Source organism: Pseudorasbora parva, chromosome 15 (assembly GCF_024679245.1).
Source record: "Pseudorasbora parva isolate DD20220531a chromosome 15, ASM2467924v1, whole genome shotgun sequence".
Lineage (NCBI taxonomy): Eukaryota > Metazoa > Chordata > Actinopteri > Cypriniformes > Gobionidae > Pseudorasbora > Pseudorasbora parva.
This window is the reverse complement of record NC_090186.1, coordinates 30,629,669-30,649,809: the sequence shown is the minus strand read 5'-3', so window position 1 is coordinate 30,649,809 and position 20,141 is coordinate 30,629,669. Positions and strand designations below refer to the sequence as shown.

The window sequence follows — 20,141 nt, the reverse complement described above, 5'->3', positions numbered from 1 at the left end:
ACATTTGATATAAGTGATATAGTCACTTGGATTTAGACCTACCTATATTGTATTTGTATAAAAAGTTCACAGGCAGATTTGCTTGATATATTTCCCTAGCCAATCAGCCACATATAAATGTCAGGAAACACAATTCCTGGCTGCATGTCATTATCCATGGATCACTGGACCTTTGGTAAGTTGTAAGGAATGCTTCATGGAGACCAAACTTTAGTTTTAACTGATAACCGTTTGTTTTACTCATGTTTTCACAGCTTCCCCTATTAAATCCATTCATGCAGTAGCTTTTCTGCCACATAGTCCGGCTGTGTTCCGGCGGGAAAGTGACGTCAGTGCATACCCTCTATTGAATAAAGTTTAAAACATGATTTCCCTGGCTCAATGTAGACAGCTTTCACAATGCAAAACAGACAAAAACTAAGCTGCAAAAACGGCTCATAAAAAAAAAAAAAAATCATAATTTGAACCTACCTAATGTATTAACCACCTTACACTACTTCTAATCTACATATACAGGGCTAAAATACCCCCCCCCCCCCCCCCCCCAACAAGTAAAGATGTGGAAAAGTACAAATTATTGTATATTGTGTTTAATATGCCCCCCCCCACCCCCCCCAGAGAGACAGATTAAAAACTGGGAAAAGCTGATAATTGTATTAACTTTACTCCAGCCTAGTACAACAACTTTTCTTTTAAGTCAGTTAAGCTGCTAAGGCCAAATTAAATTGTCATTGGACAAACTAGATTTGGGCTAAGCCCCGAATATTTACAATGTCGGGCAAATACATTAGTTTAAAGGAAAATCATTATCAAATACTGCTGTTTTTCTTTTGTTTGCCAAATAACCGTATTTGTCCCACCCCCAACCCCTGGAAAAAAGTTCAGGCACATGCTTTTTTTTCCGCTTTAACCCCTCATATCAGTACCCATACTCCAAAATAAACACTTATCACACTGATAGTTCATCAAGGATGTTTTTCCCCATTCAAAAAAAAAAAAAAAAAGACTTAATGAGTTTTTAATTAGCCTTTTTGGACTTGTGCTACAGATTTTTTAATATTTTCTCACAAAAAACAAGATAATTTGACCCGAAAAGCACTGCATAAGATAGACTTGTTTTTATACATATTATTCAGAATATACAATCATTTCTACTTCTCCACATTTTTACTTGTTTGTACTTAAAATAAAAAATGAAGCAATGCATGAAGACAAAATAGACTTTAAAGATGCATTCTCTGATAACAAGTTTTAATATCTTTTTCAATGTAGCTTTTCAACTAAATTTCTTGTTTCACAGGCTTTTAACTGGAAAAACTTGATAATTGCATTTCTTCAGTTCATGTGTGCGTTTACTTGCATTGCAAGCAGGAACATATAAATGTAATACATATAAATTAAGCCAACAATACAAGTGTTTCAATTTTTTAATGAGAGATTTGTTTAGTATAGCCAGTATATATTACTATGTGACACTTTTACAAAGGTTTTATTTTTATATGTATCTGTGTGTGTGTGTGTGTGTGTGTGTGTGCGTATATATATATATATATATATATATATATATATATATATATATATATATATATATTTTGGCGGATTAGTATTTTTTTATTTTTTGATCAACACCTATTGAGTATTCATCAGCTGTCATTCTAATCCCTTGATGTGATTTATGCTAGTATGTGGAGGATAGCCCATTATAACTAAGGTAATTTCTATATAGAAGTCTTAAAGGCACAGAAACAAAACCAGCCTGCTTATTTAGTTTTTTGTATTGCAAAAAAGTATTAAAGTATTCTAAAACCCTAAACAGACAGCAAATGTTGTGACTATGATTTAGGTCAAATAATCATAAAACAATTTTGCTCACCGTTTTATAAATAAAATAATCAATGTGTGCGTTCATATGTGCGTTCATATTGTAATGCTTTGTTTCAATTTAAATATCATCAGCAGGAGTGTGTCTCATGTTTCATCCCATCGCATAGTTAATGTCCTGCTCGTACTGTGATGGATGGCCTTTGTCAGGGTCTTCATGTGTAATTGATTTCTATGGGAATAGTTCTGAATGTAACCAGACCTCTGAGACATTAAACACACACGTGCACACACATACACGCGACGGCCCTGTCGACTTAAAGGCTGTAATTGTAAATGTCAAAGCGATAAATGTCAGCAGCGTGGACTGGGAGGGTTTACCTCAGACATACACACACACACGTGAGACCCTCTCCTGAACTCTCATGTTTGTTTTGTTTCTTCTTCTCCGTCTCGTCCTCTTCACTCATCTGTTTTCTGCAGGAGATTCTGGGTGGACCTCATGCGGCAGAGCAGCGATTTGATGCCGAGTTTTTCAAGAAGTTCCGCAATCAGAATATTGTTCTGTCAGCAAGAACATACGCAAGGGTAAATCTCTCTTCCTTTGTTCTCCGTCCATGACGTGAGTGTGAGTGCGAGCGTCTGTAACGGGGTCCCGCGGCGTGAGTTATAGTCACCATTTCACTGTTTTGTGGATAAGTGTGTGCGCCCTCACTAGCGTGTGGAGTAAAATATAGATTCCCCCCATATTCCGTGAGTATTTTAAAGTGTAGATGTTTGAAATATGGTCACCTGCCCGATGCAAAGTCTTCTGGGGGTTTGTAATGTGGGAAATATTGCTGCAGAGCATAAAGCTGTCCGTAGTTAGCTCTGTCTCATAAATCATCTATTAATTAATTATCTCTATCAATCGTGTTCCGCTCATCTCGTCTCTTTCTCTCCCAGGAGAGTAACGTGCAGGCATTGGACATTCTCTTCACTTACCACGGCTCAGAGATGCTCCAGCACCGGCTCGCAATTCTCTGCAATTTCCCAGAAACCACCTCTCCTCACGAGTACTCCGACCTTCTGCCTAAGGCGGGGTAAGAATTACTTATTAGAGGATACTGATCTTCTGTGAACAGGATAAACAAAACCCACATAAATCTTTTTGAAAGAGCCTAACGGGAAAAGGTCATTTTTAGATGACGGGTCCACTGAAAGTGGTTATTAGGTACTGTCTGCTGTATGGCGGAATGAGGAGCTAGTTTAAAGCAGGTTGGTTATGTAAATGAGACATTTTGCAGTGAACTTTATCCATATGTGCTTTAGTCTTTGAGACCTTAAGATTATGAAATAACTGCAGGCTGGGGTTACATACAAACTCTGGGCTAAAAATAAGCACTGCTCATCTTCCTAAAGGCATGGATATGTACTCTACTACGGTTCAGAAGTTTGGGGTTGGTTAGATAAAAAAAAAAAAAAAAAAGTAGTAGTAGTTATTCTCACCAAAGCTACATTTATTTGATAAAAAAATACAGTTAAAACTGTAAAATTGAGAAATATTATTAAAATCTAGTATTTTTTTTAAGGGATAGTTCATCCAAAAATTAAAATGTGATGTTTATCTGCTTACCCCAGGGCATCCAAGATTTAGGTGTGTTTGTTTCTTCTTCAGTAGAACACAAATTAAGATGTTTAACTCCAACCGTTGCCCGTATAATGCATGTCAATGGGGTCTAATTCGAATCAGATAAAGTAGAAGCGGATAAACATCAACTTTTTATTTTTGGGTGAACTATCCCTTTAAATGCAATTTCTTAATCCAATAGCAAAGCTGAATATTCAGCATCATTACTCATTCAGCTCCAAGTCTTCAGTGTCACGTGATCCTTCAGAAATCATTCTAATATGCTGATTTGAGCCAAGCAAGTTGCGAGCACCTCACGATAGTGTTTAAGCATGTTTAAAAGATACTTTTCGACACTGATAATAACTTAGAAATATAATTTCAACATTTTATTTCAAATGTAACACCAAAAAATAGTAATAATAATAAAAAAAAAACAATAAACTTGATATTGCAGTGCTTCCCACAGGATTTTGTGAAACTATGGGGCATGGCTGACATACTCACCCTTTTAAAAAGTTTTTTTTTTAAAGGTATCAATCAATTTTGTGTATTTTATGCACCAAATGTGATACAACAGACTTTTGAGGAACATTTATTTGTTCTTCTCTCAGTCATCATTGTAGGCCTATTGCATTGTATTGTTTGGCCCCCTAGAATTTAAATAAGCATTTAAAGGAAGTGTATGTAAGATTGTGGCCAAAACCGGTACTACAATCATTTTCCCCACTCCCCCTCCCCCTGACTTGAGGTTGCCAGATCGGCTGCAGGATCCAGCAGGAACGTTTGTAGCTACAGCTGTGGTAACTAGAGCAGATCTGGCAACCCCGATGCCGAAGTATTTGAAATTAATAACATGATTTCTTAATGTCTAGTGACATATCAGGGCCATTTTATGATTAACTGAAATACATTTCTTACATAGTTCCTTTAAATATCATCTTACTGAGACATTACTGGGAGATATAGAGTGAAACATAACTTTTTATATGCATTCTATGCAAGTAGTCTGTTATACTGTTATATTATAATATCTCATTGATTTACATATTTGTTCATATAACAACTGCAGCAAATTGCTATTTTTGCTCAGTTTGGGCCTCTAAATAAAATTGAGCTGTTTTCCCCCCTCCATTCTCACCATATCATACTATGGGCCATAAAAGCCTGATGGTTCAACTATATGACAAAATATAAAATATGCAAATATACAAAAATATATTTAGTCCTTGGGGGGGGGGGGGGGGGGGGGTGGCTGACTGACAGGTTCATTTCCAAAGTAACGGAAGCAATTTATTGATCTATTCAATTCAGTGCACGTAGCCTACTTCGAAGTGGGCTTCGTCTGAATGTGTGTTAACTTCTGATGACATCACATGATGCACCAAGGCCTCAAAATATGCTATAGTTTTGAAATATTGCAAGCCCTGCCGAATATTGAAGAGTTTGCTTGATTTTTGTGTTGAATTCCACGATTGGAGGACTGCTTTATGGTCAAGTTCTTAAAGGGTTAGTTCACCCAAAAATGACAATTAGACCAAGATTTACTCACCCTCAAGTATGCCATTCTTCTTTCAGACGAAACAATTAAGAAACTTAAACAATAAAGAAACTATTAAAAGTTAAGCTTCAAAAGGCATGAACTGAAAACGCGCCAGACTGAATACGTGCTGAGAACTACTGCCACAAGTGCGGACGCGTTTACCTCAGCTCTCATCATGAGAGCTCTTACCTCAGCTCATTCACGATGAGTGTAATCTGACTCCTGCTGCGTTTGGGACACTCACTCAGCAGCTAAAACACAATATATTGAACAGCCACGTTCAGTTTTTAATTGTAGTGTCTGTTTTCTAATTGGATTGATTTTATGAAGATGAACGTGGTGGTGAGAAAGTGATCAGTGATTCAGTAGTGTTGGCTTTGGAAGTGGCCGCACAGGGCAGCAAAGCATTCTGGGAATTTTTGTCTTTCATCTTCATGCAACAAAAATACATTTTCTATCTTTTCTCAGTCTAGAAGGCACCAAATTCAAAAAATAATTTCACATTTCTACTACATTAATGACCCAGTGTAAATACAGATTCATCTTCCCAGCGCCGAAGTATCCCCTTTAATAAAAGTAATGTGCATTCTCTGTTTTAATTTGATTATTGATTATTCAAACTTGTGAAATATGTCTAAGTAGAAAGTTGCATTTTTACAAATTATTGCTGATTTGGTTCCTTGCATTTCCAATACATTTGATAGATTCACAACTATAACTTTTCCTGGCGAGTTTTCAGTTTTCAGCTTCTGTAGAAAAAAAAGGTTTCTAGTCATATCCGGAAAAGAGGAGGTGATAAAAGTCAGGGACTACATCTGCAGTACAGAGATATCGGAGCTTACTATGAAAGACCTTGGATATTTGAGTCTAGAACAATGTGTAACACAGCCATTACATTTAAGAGCCGAAATGTCTTGATCTCAGACATCTTAAATGTCAAACATCAGATATCCCAAGACAGCCGCTGAGATTGAATCACTAACCTCTATAGCCAGCAACAACCGCAGTGACCTGGGTTCATCCTTACACTTTTACTTTCGTGCTTCGCCACTGCTTCCAGTGCCATTTGTTCTTTACCTGAAAAGTGGTTTAGTGTATAAAATTAGCTTAGTTAAATGTGTATTTAAGGAGCAATTAATCACGAGTGGCAGACAGCTGTATGTAACATCCGTAATATTACAAGAATGATTTGACATAATTACTTTCAACAGCCCCCTTTTTTGACAGCAGTCTTAAAATAGAGTTTAGCTTTAATTCCCATTTAGACTCATAGTTGAGGAAGCCGGAATGAGATTTTGCAGATTTGAAGGTGCTAATATGGTGAATGCTTTTGTGGCGTCGGGTAAAACATCCTCAGGGATTTCGCGCAGATCTTTTCCGCCGATGACACTCTAAAAGTGCACCGTCTTTTTTGACGCCTTCAGAACTCAGACATGAAAGACGGATGTAATTGCTCGCTCTAAATATATTCATGAAAAGTATCAAAACAGAGGAAACAGGCAGTAGCTTTACACCTACGCATAAACTGATCTGAGGACTTGGTGAGAGCTTGTGCTGCTTTGTTTTGCACATATTGTTATCTAGCAATGTTTTTGTTAGGTATGTGGTTTACACACTTTTGTGTGGTTGTGTGTTTGTATGGAAGTATGCTGATTTAAATGACAGGTTTGCGTGTGTTAAGAGAGAGAGACACGGAGTAAAAGCGTTTACAACTCCCCCCCCCCACCCCCACCCTAATGTTCCAGTAATAGGGGTGACAGAATAGATTTAGTGTATTGTATTCGGTCGCCCTCCTTCCGCCCATTCTCCCTTATGGAGGTCAGTCGCCTCTGCAGTGAACATCCATCACGGCTCAGCAGCTGGAGGCCAGTTTCCGTCTCTCCCCGGCCTGTGAGTGCTAACAGCGCTGCTGCAGGACCCTTGCAGTACCAGTGGTCTCTCGCCATCTGCTGTCTCTGCTGGAAAGAGACACAGCCAAATTAAGTTTTCTTTTAGACTTTTTTTTTTACTGACTCTATTGTAGAAGGTATAGGGCCAGATTTACTAAACAGTGCGAAAATTAAAAAAGAAAAAAAAAGGCGTTGATGGTAGTGGAATGTTCTACGCGGACTACGTACACATTAAAGAAAACCCATGTAGCCGAATCCATAATGACATACGCAATCTACCAAGAGATCTACCAAATTAGCGTCTGGTTTAAGACATGCTTTTTTTGGCCGGTAAATAATGCCACAAATACCACCAGTAAGTTGATGATCACAAACCTTAGTAAATCACAGCCCATGATTCATTTAACTATTCTCCCTCTCGGATGCAAAACGTATGAAATGAAACTCCTACAAATGCATATGCAATAAGATCAGCGCCAAAATAACTGTAAACGCCTTTTCAGCGCTAATTTATCACTGCATGTCTTTTAGTAAATCCTGACAGTAGTTTTTAACGGCAAAAAAAGGGTTTGTGCTGACGCAAGCTGTTCGTAAATCTGGCCCTTAGAGTTGTGTATATGTACCCGTATGTAGTGATGGAATGATATAGCCAGGTTGATAAATGTGCAATGGAGACTGAGAAATTAAACAATATTTTTAATAATAATTTAATTTAATTAATAGTTTATATAGTAATTTTATTAGATTAGAATATTTTATTATCTAGATCTTTTTTTTATTTTCTACATCTTTTATTTTATATAAATACTTTTTTCAAATGTATTTATTTATTAATTTATTTGTTTTATTTTCTACATATTTTGTTTTGTTTTAATTTATTTTATTTTATTTAAAATTTTGAGATTTTATATTCTACATGTTTTATTTAATAACAATTTCTACTTTTTGTTCATACGTTTTATTCTTTCCTTCATTAATTTTATTTTCTAGATCTTTTATTTTCTACATGTTTTTATTTTTTAATAACAATTTTCTAGAAATTTTATTTTGCACGTTTTGTTTTTTGTTTTATTTTATTTTGTTTTTTATTTTATAGATCTTTCATTTTCTATATGTTTTAATGTATTTATTTAAGATTTTTTATTCACACATATGGTCATCCTCTAATGTCAAGACCTTTTTGAATCTTTCAGAATTAGCATGTTATTTAAAGATGCCAAGAATGTCAAACTGAAGTTTACATCATTACTTTCTATTTTTTTGTGGTTAGTGTTTCAACCTATATATATATATATATATATATATATATATATATATATATATATATATATATATATATATATATATATATATATATATATATATATATATATATATATATATATAATATAATATAATTTTTTCAACTATTGATTTGTAAATCTCACTTAGTTTCTGATAATAATCTTTTGTTCTTTCATTCTCTCTTTTTTTCTTAGTTTCGATAAGAAGGGTAATTTAGCTTTGATTCCTTGGGAGGAGAGCCGACACAGAGAGCTGGACTGGTGTGAAGTTCCTGAGTGCAGGTAAGGTCACGTTAGAGCTTGTGATGTGGTTTTTAAAATCTTTTGTTGTTGTTTTTATCACTGATGACTGTGTGTGTTCTTTTCTTTAGACGAGTGGTGGAGCCCAGCCCAGTGGATGACTGTCAATTCTTGTATGAAGAACAGCCAGAACTGGAGAGGTTTCGTAGCGCCAAACCCTCCATCACACTGCTGACTGAGTGGTATCTGACCAGGGCACAGGACATAGAGAGCAATTCCCACCAGGTACACAAGTGCACACAACTGACAGAAGCTGACACTCAAACACGTATCAAAGCACATTGTCTTCTTTTACACTTTCGCTTGACTGACAACTTACCCAGCTGAAAAAACAAACAACTTGCTCAAATGCACATACAGATGCACATCTGACTTGGAGAAGATTTGCTTCCTTCCAGAGTGACAGTTACTGCTGTCCCAGAGGGCTGTTAGTGTGCTGAGATCAAATGATAACACTGGATCTGTCTACTGTGGGCTCCTAATGGAGAGATATCTCCACCATTATTAGACCAGACAAGCTTCTTAACCTCTTTCTTTCTTTCTTTCTTTCTTTCTTTCTTTCTTTCTTTCTTTCTTTCTTTCTTTCTTTCTTTCTTTCTTTCTTTCTTTCTTTCTTTCTTTCTTTCTTTCTTTCTTTCTTTCTTTCTTTCTTTCTTTCTGCTTTTTCATATTAAACTATTTTTTCCCTTAACTAAGACTAGTTGATACATACCCCTCTCGTCTCAGCAGCGGGGCAAGGGACCGAGTGGCGAGTGGTAATGAGTACCAGCTGCGCGACACACCGGTCTCGTCTCGCGGCCAAGTGACGGGAGCATAAAAGGAGGAGCAAAGGCAGCGGAAGAGGAGAGAGAACCAGGCCTGGATTTTATGTTGAGTTTTGTTATGTGTGTGTGGGCAGTCGTCCGTGAGGGGCTGCCCGCGGTTTTACTTTCGTTTTGTTTATTTATTTTGAAATTAAAGTTGTTGAGCGTTTGCCGGTTCCCGCCTCCTTCGTTCCATCAACAAACCCCGTTACAATTTCTTTTTGGTACCATAGTGAATAAACTGGGCTTAGTGGGCTAAACTAAATGCTATCAGATCATCACCACGCGTCAAAGCGATTAAGTACACGCACTGAGGCGAGAGAGGTATGTATCAACTCATCTTAGTTAAGGGAATAACATAGTTTAATAGGAAAAAGCAGTGGAGTATCCCTTTAAAGGGATGGTTCACCCAAAAATGAAAAATCCGGTCTCTTCCAAACATTATAATAGCAGTGAATTGCAGCCCAAATTTTGAAGCCCAAAAAAGTGCATCAATTAAAAGTAATCCACATTTCTCCCGACGTCATAGTTAAGCTTAGCGAGTTATGAGTTAACTACAAGTTACAAGCCAGTTGCGCCTTTTCCGTAAGTTAAATACGAAAGGCGGTCCTCTAGATACTCTACTTTATAACGTGTTAAATATTGAGATTGTTCTTACAAAAACCCATCAATTCCCTCCAGAAGGCCTTTGTTTATTCATAAGCACTTTTTAGAGTAAAAATTTGCTTATTGTTTAAAAGTCATCTATTGAGCAATATTTTAAGGCTGGAAGTTTCGGTAGTAATGCCATCTGAAAAAATATATATGTATTAATCACTTAGAAAAATATTTGGATAATTAATAATTAGTTGGATAATTAGTTGGTTTTTTTTCATTTGCATGAAAAGCCGGTAATGTGAAAGCTGTCATGTGGTCCATGGGAGTGGCCCGTAGGGAGCTACTTCCAGGAGGAGGTCTGAATTCAAATGCACTTGCGTCAAGGCAACTCTACTTTTCTGAACAAGTGTTCACATGCACATGCATTTTAGTCGATGATGTTGTTAGTTAAAAACCTCACGTAAGGGATTATGGTGATGGTTTATCAAAAAAAATTAGCAAGAAGTCCGTATCCAAGTTGTACCCAAAGTTTGGGGTTTGTTTTTCCAGAATTTTCTTTCTCGGACAAGAACTTAGGTGTATCTCTAGTCTCAAACTTTTTGTCCCCACTGTATGAACATTATGACAACTATCACTCAACTGTAGGCACAGCCTGTTTCAAGAAGTGCTGCAGAGCGGGAGATACATCACTCTGTCTGGACAGAGGTTAAAGCAAGGAGAGAGGGCTGCTCTGAAAGAGCTTGACATGTGAAGTGAGGGAAGGAAGACGGGATGTGCCTGGGAGCAGATTGAAAGTGTAATCTAGTGTAATAAAAGGGTGTGAGATCCGTCCATCTGAGGGCTGTCTGCCTGTCCTTAGAGAGAAGAGAAGAACGGCCAAGAACGATGAAGAAATGTTCGTGCGTGTGGAGGTCAATACTTATGATTAACCAAAGCCAGGTGCGGTAAAGCAAACGTGTGCTGTTTGCAGTCATTCGTTTGTAAGGCAAATGCACGCACTAGTTTTGCTCTGCGTTAAACAGCACAGCTTGTAATGAGTGCTGTTGTGAAAGCAGCATTGCTCCGGAGGCATTTGGCTCTTGTTAACTCCAATGTCAAGGGTTTTGGTTCCTACCAGGTGGGAAAACAGCAGCAATCATTTCCTCTATGCAGGCATCCACTATTGATTGGCTCCATGCTCTGCCTGTCAACCAGTAGAGGGATACCAATCGTCAGCTTATGATGTGAACTCTATTGATGGGCTGCTGAGGCGGGTGGGATTTCATCGACTGATTCTACTTTTTACATCTGTTTGGGGATTTTTACTTTTAGCTTTTTTGTTTTTTTTGCATCTCTGCTGGATTTGATCTGGCAGTTTTAATATATTTAGATTTGTGCCATACAATTGTACACACTCTTTTAACAGTTTTCTGTATTTTGTGTGTTTTTAAAGGGTTAGTTCACCTAAAAATGAAAATTCTCCCATTAATTACTTACCCTAATGTCATTCGACACCCGTAAGACTTCCGTTCATCTTGGGAACACAAATGAAGATATTTTTATTGAAATCTTATGGCTCAGACAGGCCTTCACTGACACCAATGTCATTTCCTCTCTCAAGACCCATAAAAGGCACTCAAGACGTCGTTACAAGACCATCTCACTACAGAGTCTGTATAATCATTTTATGAAATGATGAGAATCGTTTTTGTTTGCCAAAAAACTAAATAACGACTTATATAGTGATGGGCTGATTTAAAAAAATTGGCATATTGATTCATGATTCGGATCGCGTGTCAAACTGCCAAACTGCTGAAATCATTTGACATTGGCGATCCGAATCATGAATCAATATGCTGATTCATAACATTAGAAACTTTGTTTTGAAATCAGCCCATCACTACATAATTCGTTATATAATTTTTTTTTTTTTTTTAATTGTGCACAAAAAATATTCTCGTCGCTTCATAAAATGATTGTAGAACCACTGTAGTGAGATGGGCTTTGTAACAACGTATTTAGTGCCTTTTATGGATCTTGAGAGAGGAAATGACATTGGTGTCAATGAAGGCCAACAAAAATATCTTCATTTGTGTTCCGAAGATGAACGGAGGTATTATGGGTGTCGAATGACATTAGGGTAAGTAATTAATGACAAAATGTTCATTTTTGGGTGAACTAACCCTTTAACAGCGTTCTGTATGATTTCAAAGACTGCAGTAAACATGCAACAGTTGTGTACAGTAACTGTACTCCCTTTTATCATTTAATTAATAATTAATTAATTAATTAATTATGGTGACATTTCTTTTTTTTTCTTTTTCTTTTTAATGCTTAATTTATTCCTAGTAAATTGTCCCACATGTCTCTATTTACAAAAAGGAAGTTAACTGTGTAATTTTTACAATATTGATTCCAGAAGTAGAATGATTATGCTAGTGCGCTCTCTCTCTATCATCATTGTTGAGTTGTCATTTGAATGTGTGTGTTGGGCAGCGCTTCTGTCTTCCTGTTCCTCAATGGCTGGTTTGTTATGTGTCTAATAGATTGCTTATGCTTTTTGATTGGCCCACACAGGTTGATTGTTCCCTGTCTCTGGTTCGTCTGGGAAAAGAGCAGAACATTCCTGGGCTGGAGGTGCTGTGCGACGACCTGGTTACCATGGAGACACTGGTGTATGAGACGTCATGTGACCTAAGTCTCACACTAAAGGAGCTGCAGCAGCTCAGGGACATTGACAAGCTCCGCCTCCTCATGAAAAATGTATGTTGTGAGGCTGTGTTGTCTTTGTTGGCTGTCTATAGTCTACTTCATCACTCGTATTATTATGTTAACATGCATCACTGCAGTCTATATGAAGTACATGTGTAGAATATAGTGTCAGTAGGCACAATTGAAACACCTTATATTGATTTAAACGTTGTTTTATGTTCATAATTCTGCATATGTTTTTTTTATTTTGCAGGTCCTAATTCACAAAATGTAAAAAAAAAATATATATCCTAGGTTAACCAGTATTCACAACAACTCAAATACAAATTACCTCTGTTTCTCTTGAGCAGTCATACACACTGTATATTCAGTCAGCTCTTTACATTAAGTAGCACAAGCAATAGATCTGTGAGAGTCTGTGCAGATTTGTTTTTACAAGGTGGTCTCATTACGACTGCAGTAAGCACATCCAGCGGGCTTGTTTGGATTTAATGCTTTCATTAAAAATGATTTAATACTCATTACTCGTTTAAGAGGAAACACTGCGAGTGGGTGAATCGCCATCTTAGCATCTGTTTACTTGTGATACTTTTAATGTTTTCTGAGGGAACACTCAGTTCAGTCAGAAATAGGCATTCTATCATCTTTTACTCACCCTCATGTTGTTCCAGAACCCTTTGACTTTCTTTCTTCTGTGGAACATAAAAGGAGATAAAAGCCGCTTTAAAAAATGATTTGAATGATTTGTTCATGCAAAATGACATCTTTTTTTTATTGTAATTGGTAAAACCAGTACATTCTTGTGAATTACTTTTTTTGTGTTTAATGGAAGGAAGTCATGCAGGTTTGGAACGACATAAACTGTTCCTTTAAAACTACTTTAATGCATTTCTACTATTGTGAGTGAACAGAAAACGCTGTCATTGTACATCTTGATTTCTTTCTGTTTTAGTCTAGCGAGGATCGATACGTTAGGAATTCATTCCAGTGGATGGTCCCGTTTCTGCACCGCTGTGAGGGACAGCGGGTGGGCTCTGCCTCCAGTCTGCTCAGAGAGTACCTGGTCACCCTCGCCAAAGAGAATCTTGCACTCCCACTCAAACTCTTCCAGCACTCAAAGCCAGATGTAAGCCAAACACACGTACTTGACTATCCAAACAAGGACAAATGGTACATGTTTTTTTAATAAAAAAAAAAGAAAAACATTAAGTTAATTATATAAAACGATGATTAACCTTAATCAATATCCTAATCAGTACCTTCATAACTTTTCTTTCAAAAAAAAATAAAAAAAAATAAAAAAAATTAGATGAATATTTCAAACGAAGAGAAATAGAAATAATTAATTAAATTCAAAACCAAAAAAAGCGTGTATTGAACCGTGAATGCCATAACGAACGGTTCAATATATTTGGACCCACTTTATATTAGGTGGCCTTAACTACTATGTACTAACATTTTAATGAATAATTTAATACAATGCACTTATTGTGTGCATACATGTTTTTAAATTGTACTTGCATTTTAAAAATCCACCAATAATCGCACAAAGCTCTGGGTTTTGTTACTTTTGAAGAAACTCAACTTTCAGATTGAGTTTCTGTTCATTTTATCATGCAATTCAAACACAAAAATACAGTTTTGACGCTCTTAATATGGCGTGACAGATCACTGCATAGGCACCTCAGTTCAAGTGGCAGTGCGGAATGCGAGTAAACACGATCATCTCTTCCTCTTAATTAGGGCTGGACAATAATTCAATATCAATATATATCGCGATATAATTTTTTTCAATAACGGTGATATGATTTTTAAACACATTTCCGATATTTCGATATGACTGACGTTCAGGGCGCATGCCATCAGAAAGAGCAGAACACGATTGGCTTCTTGCGTGATGACGTACACCACGGACACGCAGCCAGTGCTCAGCAGTAGTAGGCTGATAGATCCAACGCGGCACGTTTTAGCTAGCCTACAAAAAGAGTTTCCCTGACCGCAACACAAATGTGACTGAACGAGCTTCCACAAGTAAGGAGAAATAAATAGTTGATAAGAGAAGAAAGACTAACTTTCTTTAGTGGCGTGGAAGTGCATGGTTCGTCTATCTAAAGCACTATTCGCACGGGATTAGTATTATCTAGGGACCTCTGTGATTTAGAAATGACTCCTCCACATCTGAGTTTTGCGTGGCGCATTCGCATGGGATAAGCAAAGCCTGTGATTTTACTCGAATTTACTGACTTCTCCCGGATATGATGTCAAGTCTTCGTTATAGATAGCTGTATGAAATCATAAACAGGCATCGATATCGTTTTGATTATTTTACAGTAGCCGCCTAATAAATAAATATAATTTCGTTCAGTCGGCAGGAATCAGATTTCATTTATAACGAGGAGAAGCTGACAATATACGGCGGAAGATTCAGTTTCAAAACTAAATGTAAAAGCGCCAATTTAAACAAGATTGTCATTGTACTATACTGTTCTGTTATGTTTTTCATTAAGAACAGTGTTGATGTTAATGTTAAACACACCATTCAATCAGATTACTCTCAAACTGATACTCATTCTAAAGTGAAAGTATAATCCGTGTGGGCGCGGCTGCACGGGAATGACTGAACGGTGCGCATTATGAATGCAGACTTTATTCTTCGTGAAAGATAAAGATAGAAATGCTCACAGGAAGAAAAAAAACTTGCAAAAAGTATTTACAATCCGCCTAATCCTGGCCAAATCACAGAGATGTCGATTCGCACGGGACTAATGTTATCACAGGACCTCGGTGTTCGGCGAAATATGGTAGGTAGGCTAATTTGCGGGGGAATTTTTACTTTACAAATAACAGACATGGCTGATTCGCACGGGATTAAGATCACAGACATTCTCTGCAATTATTACAAATCACCAGAGGTCCCCAGATAATACGAATCCCGTGCGAATGGGGCTGATATTAAACTTCAGGTTTCAGTGTGTGCTGCAAAATGTGCCGGAGAGGTGCCGACTAGGGGTGTAACAATACATCGACAGATGCATCAATCTAATGTCTAACAATACGATGCCAAACGTTAAAAATAATCCATGTAGACTATTTATGTAAGAGGCAAGTGGCACATTTGTTTTAATAGCCTACTTTCCACATTTGCACACAATGACATGTATTAACACCAACGCGTTCATTCTTGTTTAAATTACCTTTCAAAGCTTGTGAAAGACGGTCAGACATGGCTTCACGATAATGTATCATTTGCTCCTGTTAAAGCAGGGGTGGGCAACAGTTTTAGTCTGAGGGCCACAGTTACTTTGGCAAAGTAAACGGAGGGCCACACAGGACAATTGCAGTTAGACATAGCTACATGATTAAATCGTACAAAATTATTAAATGCAGATATGTATAAGGCTACAGTTACTTTGACTTTTGCCAGCCTAATTCAAGGCCTGATAAATATTTTTTGCTAGGTCTGTCTGACATAGACTACTTTAAGGTTACAATAACTGGATTTACTACACTACCCCCTGCATATTTTTCAACTCTCATTCAAACCAGTGTTGCTATTCAAGATCGAAAACTATTAACAAAACTGCAAATGTATGTATGCAGATCACATTAACATACAGACATACAGGCAATCTGGCTTGGAATTATCAAATTTAATTGGGGATACCTTCATCACTAAATGAAAAAAACATATTCAGCTTATTTCACTTGTTATTATTCCTTTATTGTAATTTCTTTTCTTTTTTTTTTTTACAAATGTTGTTTAAAACTTTTATGAAATGGAACACAATTTAACTGCAGGTCAACTTCATCACACGTATGCTTGCTTAAGGTTTAAAGAACAACATGGAATGGTTCTATGCGTCTCACAAAATTTAAATTTGATTTAGCTGTATCATCATCCCCACGTGAAATTGTTAAGGGGGCTTAACTTATACCATCAATGATCAATACACACTGATAACTATCTTAATAAAAAGATAAGCCAGCGTCCTTTATTATGCATTACTTTCACGCTTAATTTTATTATTCTAACTGACTCCCGAGTGAGTTTTTTCAAGGCAATTCCTAGTTTAGATTGTTCCTCCTTAATGTTTCCATGGCAATGTGTCATATTTGTCACGTGACACCGCACTGACAATAACACTGTTTTGCAGATGCATCGCTTTTATTCCCAGAGAATCCGGGTCATCAGTTTCTCCTGAAATACATGCAAGAAAGTGGCCAATAAACTGTGACAAGAATAGAGTAAAATTCCACTATGTTTATTTGATATAATATTACTTTCGGAAAAAATATATTTGAATAGATTCTTATTGCTGCTTCCACAGCCATCAGTGTGTATTTTACTCCAAATGTATTGTTTTACTCGTGCTTATGTGTATTGAAAACTGTCTGAAACCTAAAATAAACATTATGAGTGTGAAAAAAAACTGCATAGTTGTGATATATGACAGCGCTGAGGCTGAGCTTGTCCGTCTCTGGCTCAGTGCCAACCAACGAGCAAAAGCACAGTTTGAATCCGGCATGCGACATCACTGAACATTCTAAATACCATGCGGGACCGTACTCTCAGGGGCACAGAAGTAAAAATCCCATATATGCGATAGCGATCAACAGCTTAAACGTTTAATTTGTAATCCTGAGTACAAAAATTCAACTTTCAACCAAATTGCCAGCACAGAGCACATCGCGGGGGCCGGATTGAAGCACTATGCGGGCCGGATCCGGCCCCCGGGCCGTATATTGCCCATGTATGTGTTAAAGCCTTGCAAAAAGAAGCGTGCACTCATCTCAAACAGTGCACAAATAGGCCACTGAATTGAGTCTTCTTTTATTTATTTTGTGTGCATCAGTAGATAAAGGTCTATAGTTTTGCATAAAAGGAGAATATAGCGCTATGAATCGTTCTTCACTGAAATTTAAAACTTAAAAGAAAATGCTCAATAAACTGCGTCTGCGAAGTGAGAGTCTTATGTTTATTTGAAGGTGATTTCACATTTCTTGTTCGTATAAAGGCTAAATACAAATAAAAGGTGAACATTAATTTATTTGTACCGTTTTTATTTCTAAAATATTATATAGTTTTATAGGAGGAGGTTTCATAGACTTGGCAAATTCATTTTTCAGAAGTTTGTAGGTACAGACATCCTTTGTGGCAGTTCTTGGTAGTTTTTCTAAAGCTTTTATATAGTTCATATCGATATCGAAATTATATCGTATCGACCAAAATTAAGAAATATATCGTGATATAAATTTTGGCCATATCGTCCAGCCCTACTCTTAATACTAGATACAGAATAGACATAAATGAACATCTGAAGGTTTGTTGAAAGATACAGAACTGTAACTTACTGAAATGTGTAATCTCTCAAGCAGTGTTTTAACGGTTTTTAAGACATCAAGAAAACAGCTTGTAAACAATGTCTATATGTACTACTCTATTAACATATTCATTATATTTTACTTAACCTGTTAGTGATGTCTTGATTATTAAATGACATTGTCATGCAAATTTGTCAAATTATATTTCAACTAGGGATGCACGATATTATCGGCACGACATCGGAATCGGCCGATAAACGCTTAAAATATACAAATCGGCATCGGTCGATATGAAAACATTATGCCGATATGCCTTGCCGATATGATAACGTGTTGATGTGCCTGCAATAACTCACGTGTGCAAGGAGTGCTACAGATGAGACCATGTCAGCACTGCAGTCATTCTTCAAGTGAAAACAAGAAAATACATTGCATGTACAGTGATTTATATTGACTGTTTTAAATGCTGCCTTGAATTTCTGAATGCACGTACAGAAGGACGTGACCGTCAGCAGCAGATTTGCCACGTTTTCACAACAAAACTAGCCCAAAACAAGCCCAATCGCGTCTCCCCAGTCCCACTCTCTAGCGCGTGCGGCAGCCTCCACAGCAGCAGAAGCTCCTCCAGGTCCTAGTGCCCTCCCGTTAGACCGCTATATATTTATACATGTAGTGGGTGCGCTGTTGTTACACTAATACAATGAAAAGTAGAATACACAAATAAATTGAAGTTACTTCTTGTTCTGAATAAACAAATCAGTAATGATGTCATAAATCACAAGCATGACACTTGTAAATTAAATACTTTTATATCAATGTGTATTAATCTGTAATAAAATTTTACGAAATGGATGATGAAAAATAATCCAAGGAGCTCTACAATAATTGTAGAATTAAAAGACAGCATCAATGGATGTCATGCCACCCCCACTTCATGTGCACAAATGTTAAATCCAAAAATACAATATTTAGGTTATAGCTGCATCTGGGGTGAAAAATTACTGACTTTATTATTGTTATTTTCAGAGCTTTTAATATACTCTTATCATAAAAATAACTTTATTAACATTTATTTATCTTCAACAAGAATCCTTTTAGTAAGGATACCTCAGAAATCTGAAACCAGAATGAAAAAAATAGTTTTTGCTCAAAATGGTGTTGTTTCCAAACAAAGGGAAAAAATAAACATATATCGGCATCGGTATCGGCATCGGCCAAAATGAGCTGAAAAATATCGGCATATCGGATATCGGCAAAAATCCAATATCGTGCATCCCTAATTTCAACAACAAATTGGAGTAAAAACACACATTTTATAATTCGATTTAAAAGTTAATGCAAATAGTTTAGGCTCTGTTGTTAAAGGGATAGTTGACGGCTTGCACGCACTCACAGGAAAGTGCACAGAGTAACGGCCAAGCTCAGTATTTTGACTGAATAATACGGTTTCTTTCTCACAAAACCTTACAGTATGCTTCCTGAACACTTTACATATATGCCATACATTCCTGCCTTACCGTGACTTAAAAAAAAAACCGAAGTACCAGTTTTTGTACCATTATACATTTTATTATTTATCTTTTCTATTATTTATTATACTGTGACCACATTGTGGACATCCCTGGACTTTGAATTTTTTGTTGGATTTAGCTCACAAATTAAGCAAGCAAACTAACATACAAACTTGTACACACATTCTTCTGAGGATGTTCTGTTGACTTAGGCTGCCTTTAAATAAAAACTATTATTAATACTACTTCGTATCCCTAATAGTCTTATAGACATTCTGGAAACTATGACATTTATGAGTTATGAAGACAGTATCTGAAATATGCATTGCACAAATTCAGAAAAACAAATACACACGTTGTCACACCATTGTGTACTCATCTGATTTACTATTGAAATTCGGTAATGTGGCACTGCTTCCTCCATGATAAATTGCTTGTGCTTTTCCTCATTTATTAAACTCTTTGGATAAAAGTGGCTGCTAAATGAATAAATGTAATTTAGAAGTCACACACACAGATACACTCATATAAGAGGGACACTGAAATGGTTAGAGGAAGAGCCATTCTAATTCAGTCCAAAGCAACAAAAGACCTTCAGACACACACGTACACGCTGTCTCATACCGCCATGATAGAAATGTATGGGCTGTTTACACATCTGAGGCATCAATTTCCCACACAGGAAATTAATAAAAGCGGTTAGAGAGAAATCATGTGTATGAGATTGTACATGTGTGTTTGTGTTTCTCTTTGTCTTTGTGTGTCTATGAAT

General features: G+C 36.7%; 1 protein-coding gene across 2 annotated transcripts in view; it reads left to right on the top strand.

The window, feature by feature from the left end:
• Positions 1-20,141, top strand: part of nbas (NBAS subunit of NRZ tethering complex) — a 258,738-nt gene that overhangs the window by 42,059 nt on the left and 196,538 nt on the right. For both annotated transcript variants that reach the window (XM_067417672.1, XM_067417671.1), the window contains exons 20-25: positions 2,305-2,409; positions 2,767-2,903; positions 8,341-8,427; positions 8,517-8,670; positions 12,402-12,587; positions 13,489-13,662. In XM_067417672.1, the coding sequence (XP_067273773.1) occupies positions 2,305-2,409; positions 2,767-2,903; positions 8,341-8,427; positions 8,517-8,670; positions 12,402-12,587; positions 13,489-13,662 (843 nt within the window). The remainder of the gene's footprint in view (positions 1-2,304; positions 2,410-2,766; positions 2,904-8,340; positions 8,428-8,516; positions 8,671-12,401; positions 12,588-13,488; positions 13,663-20,141) is intronic.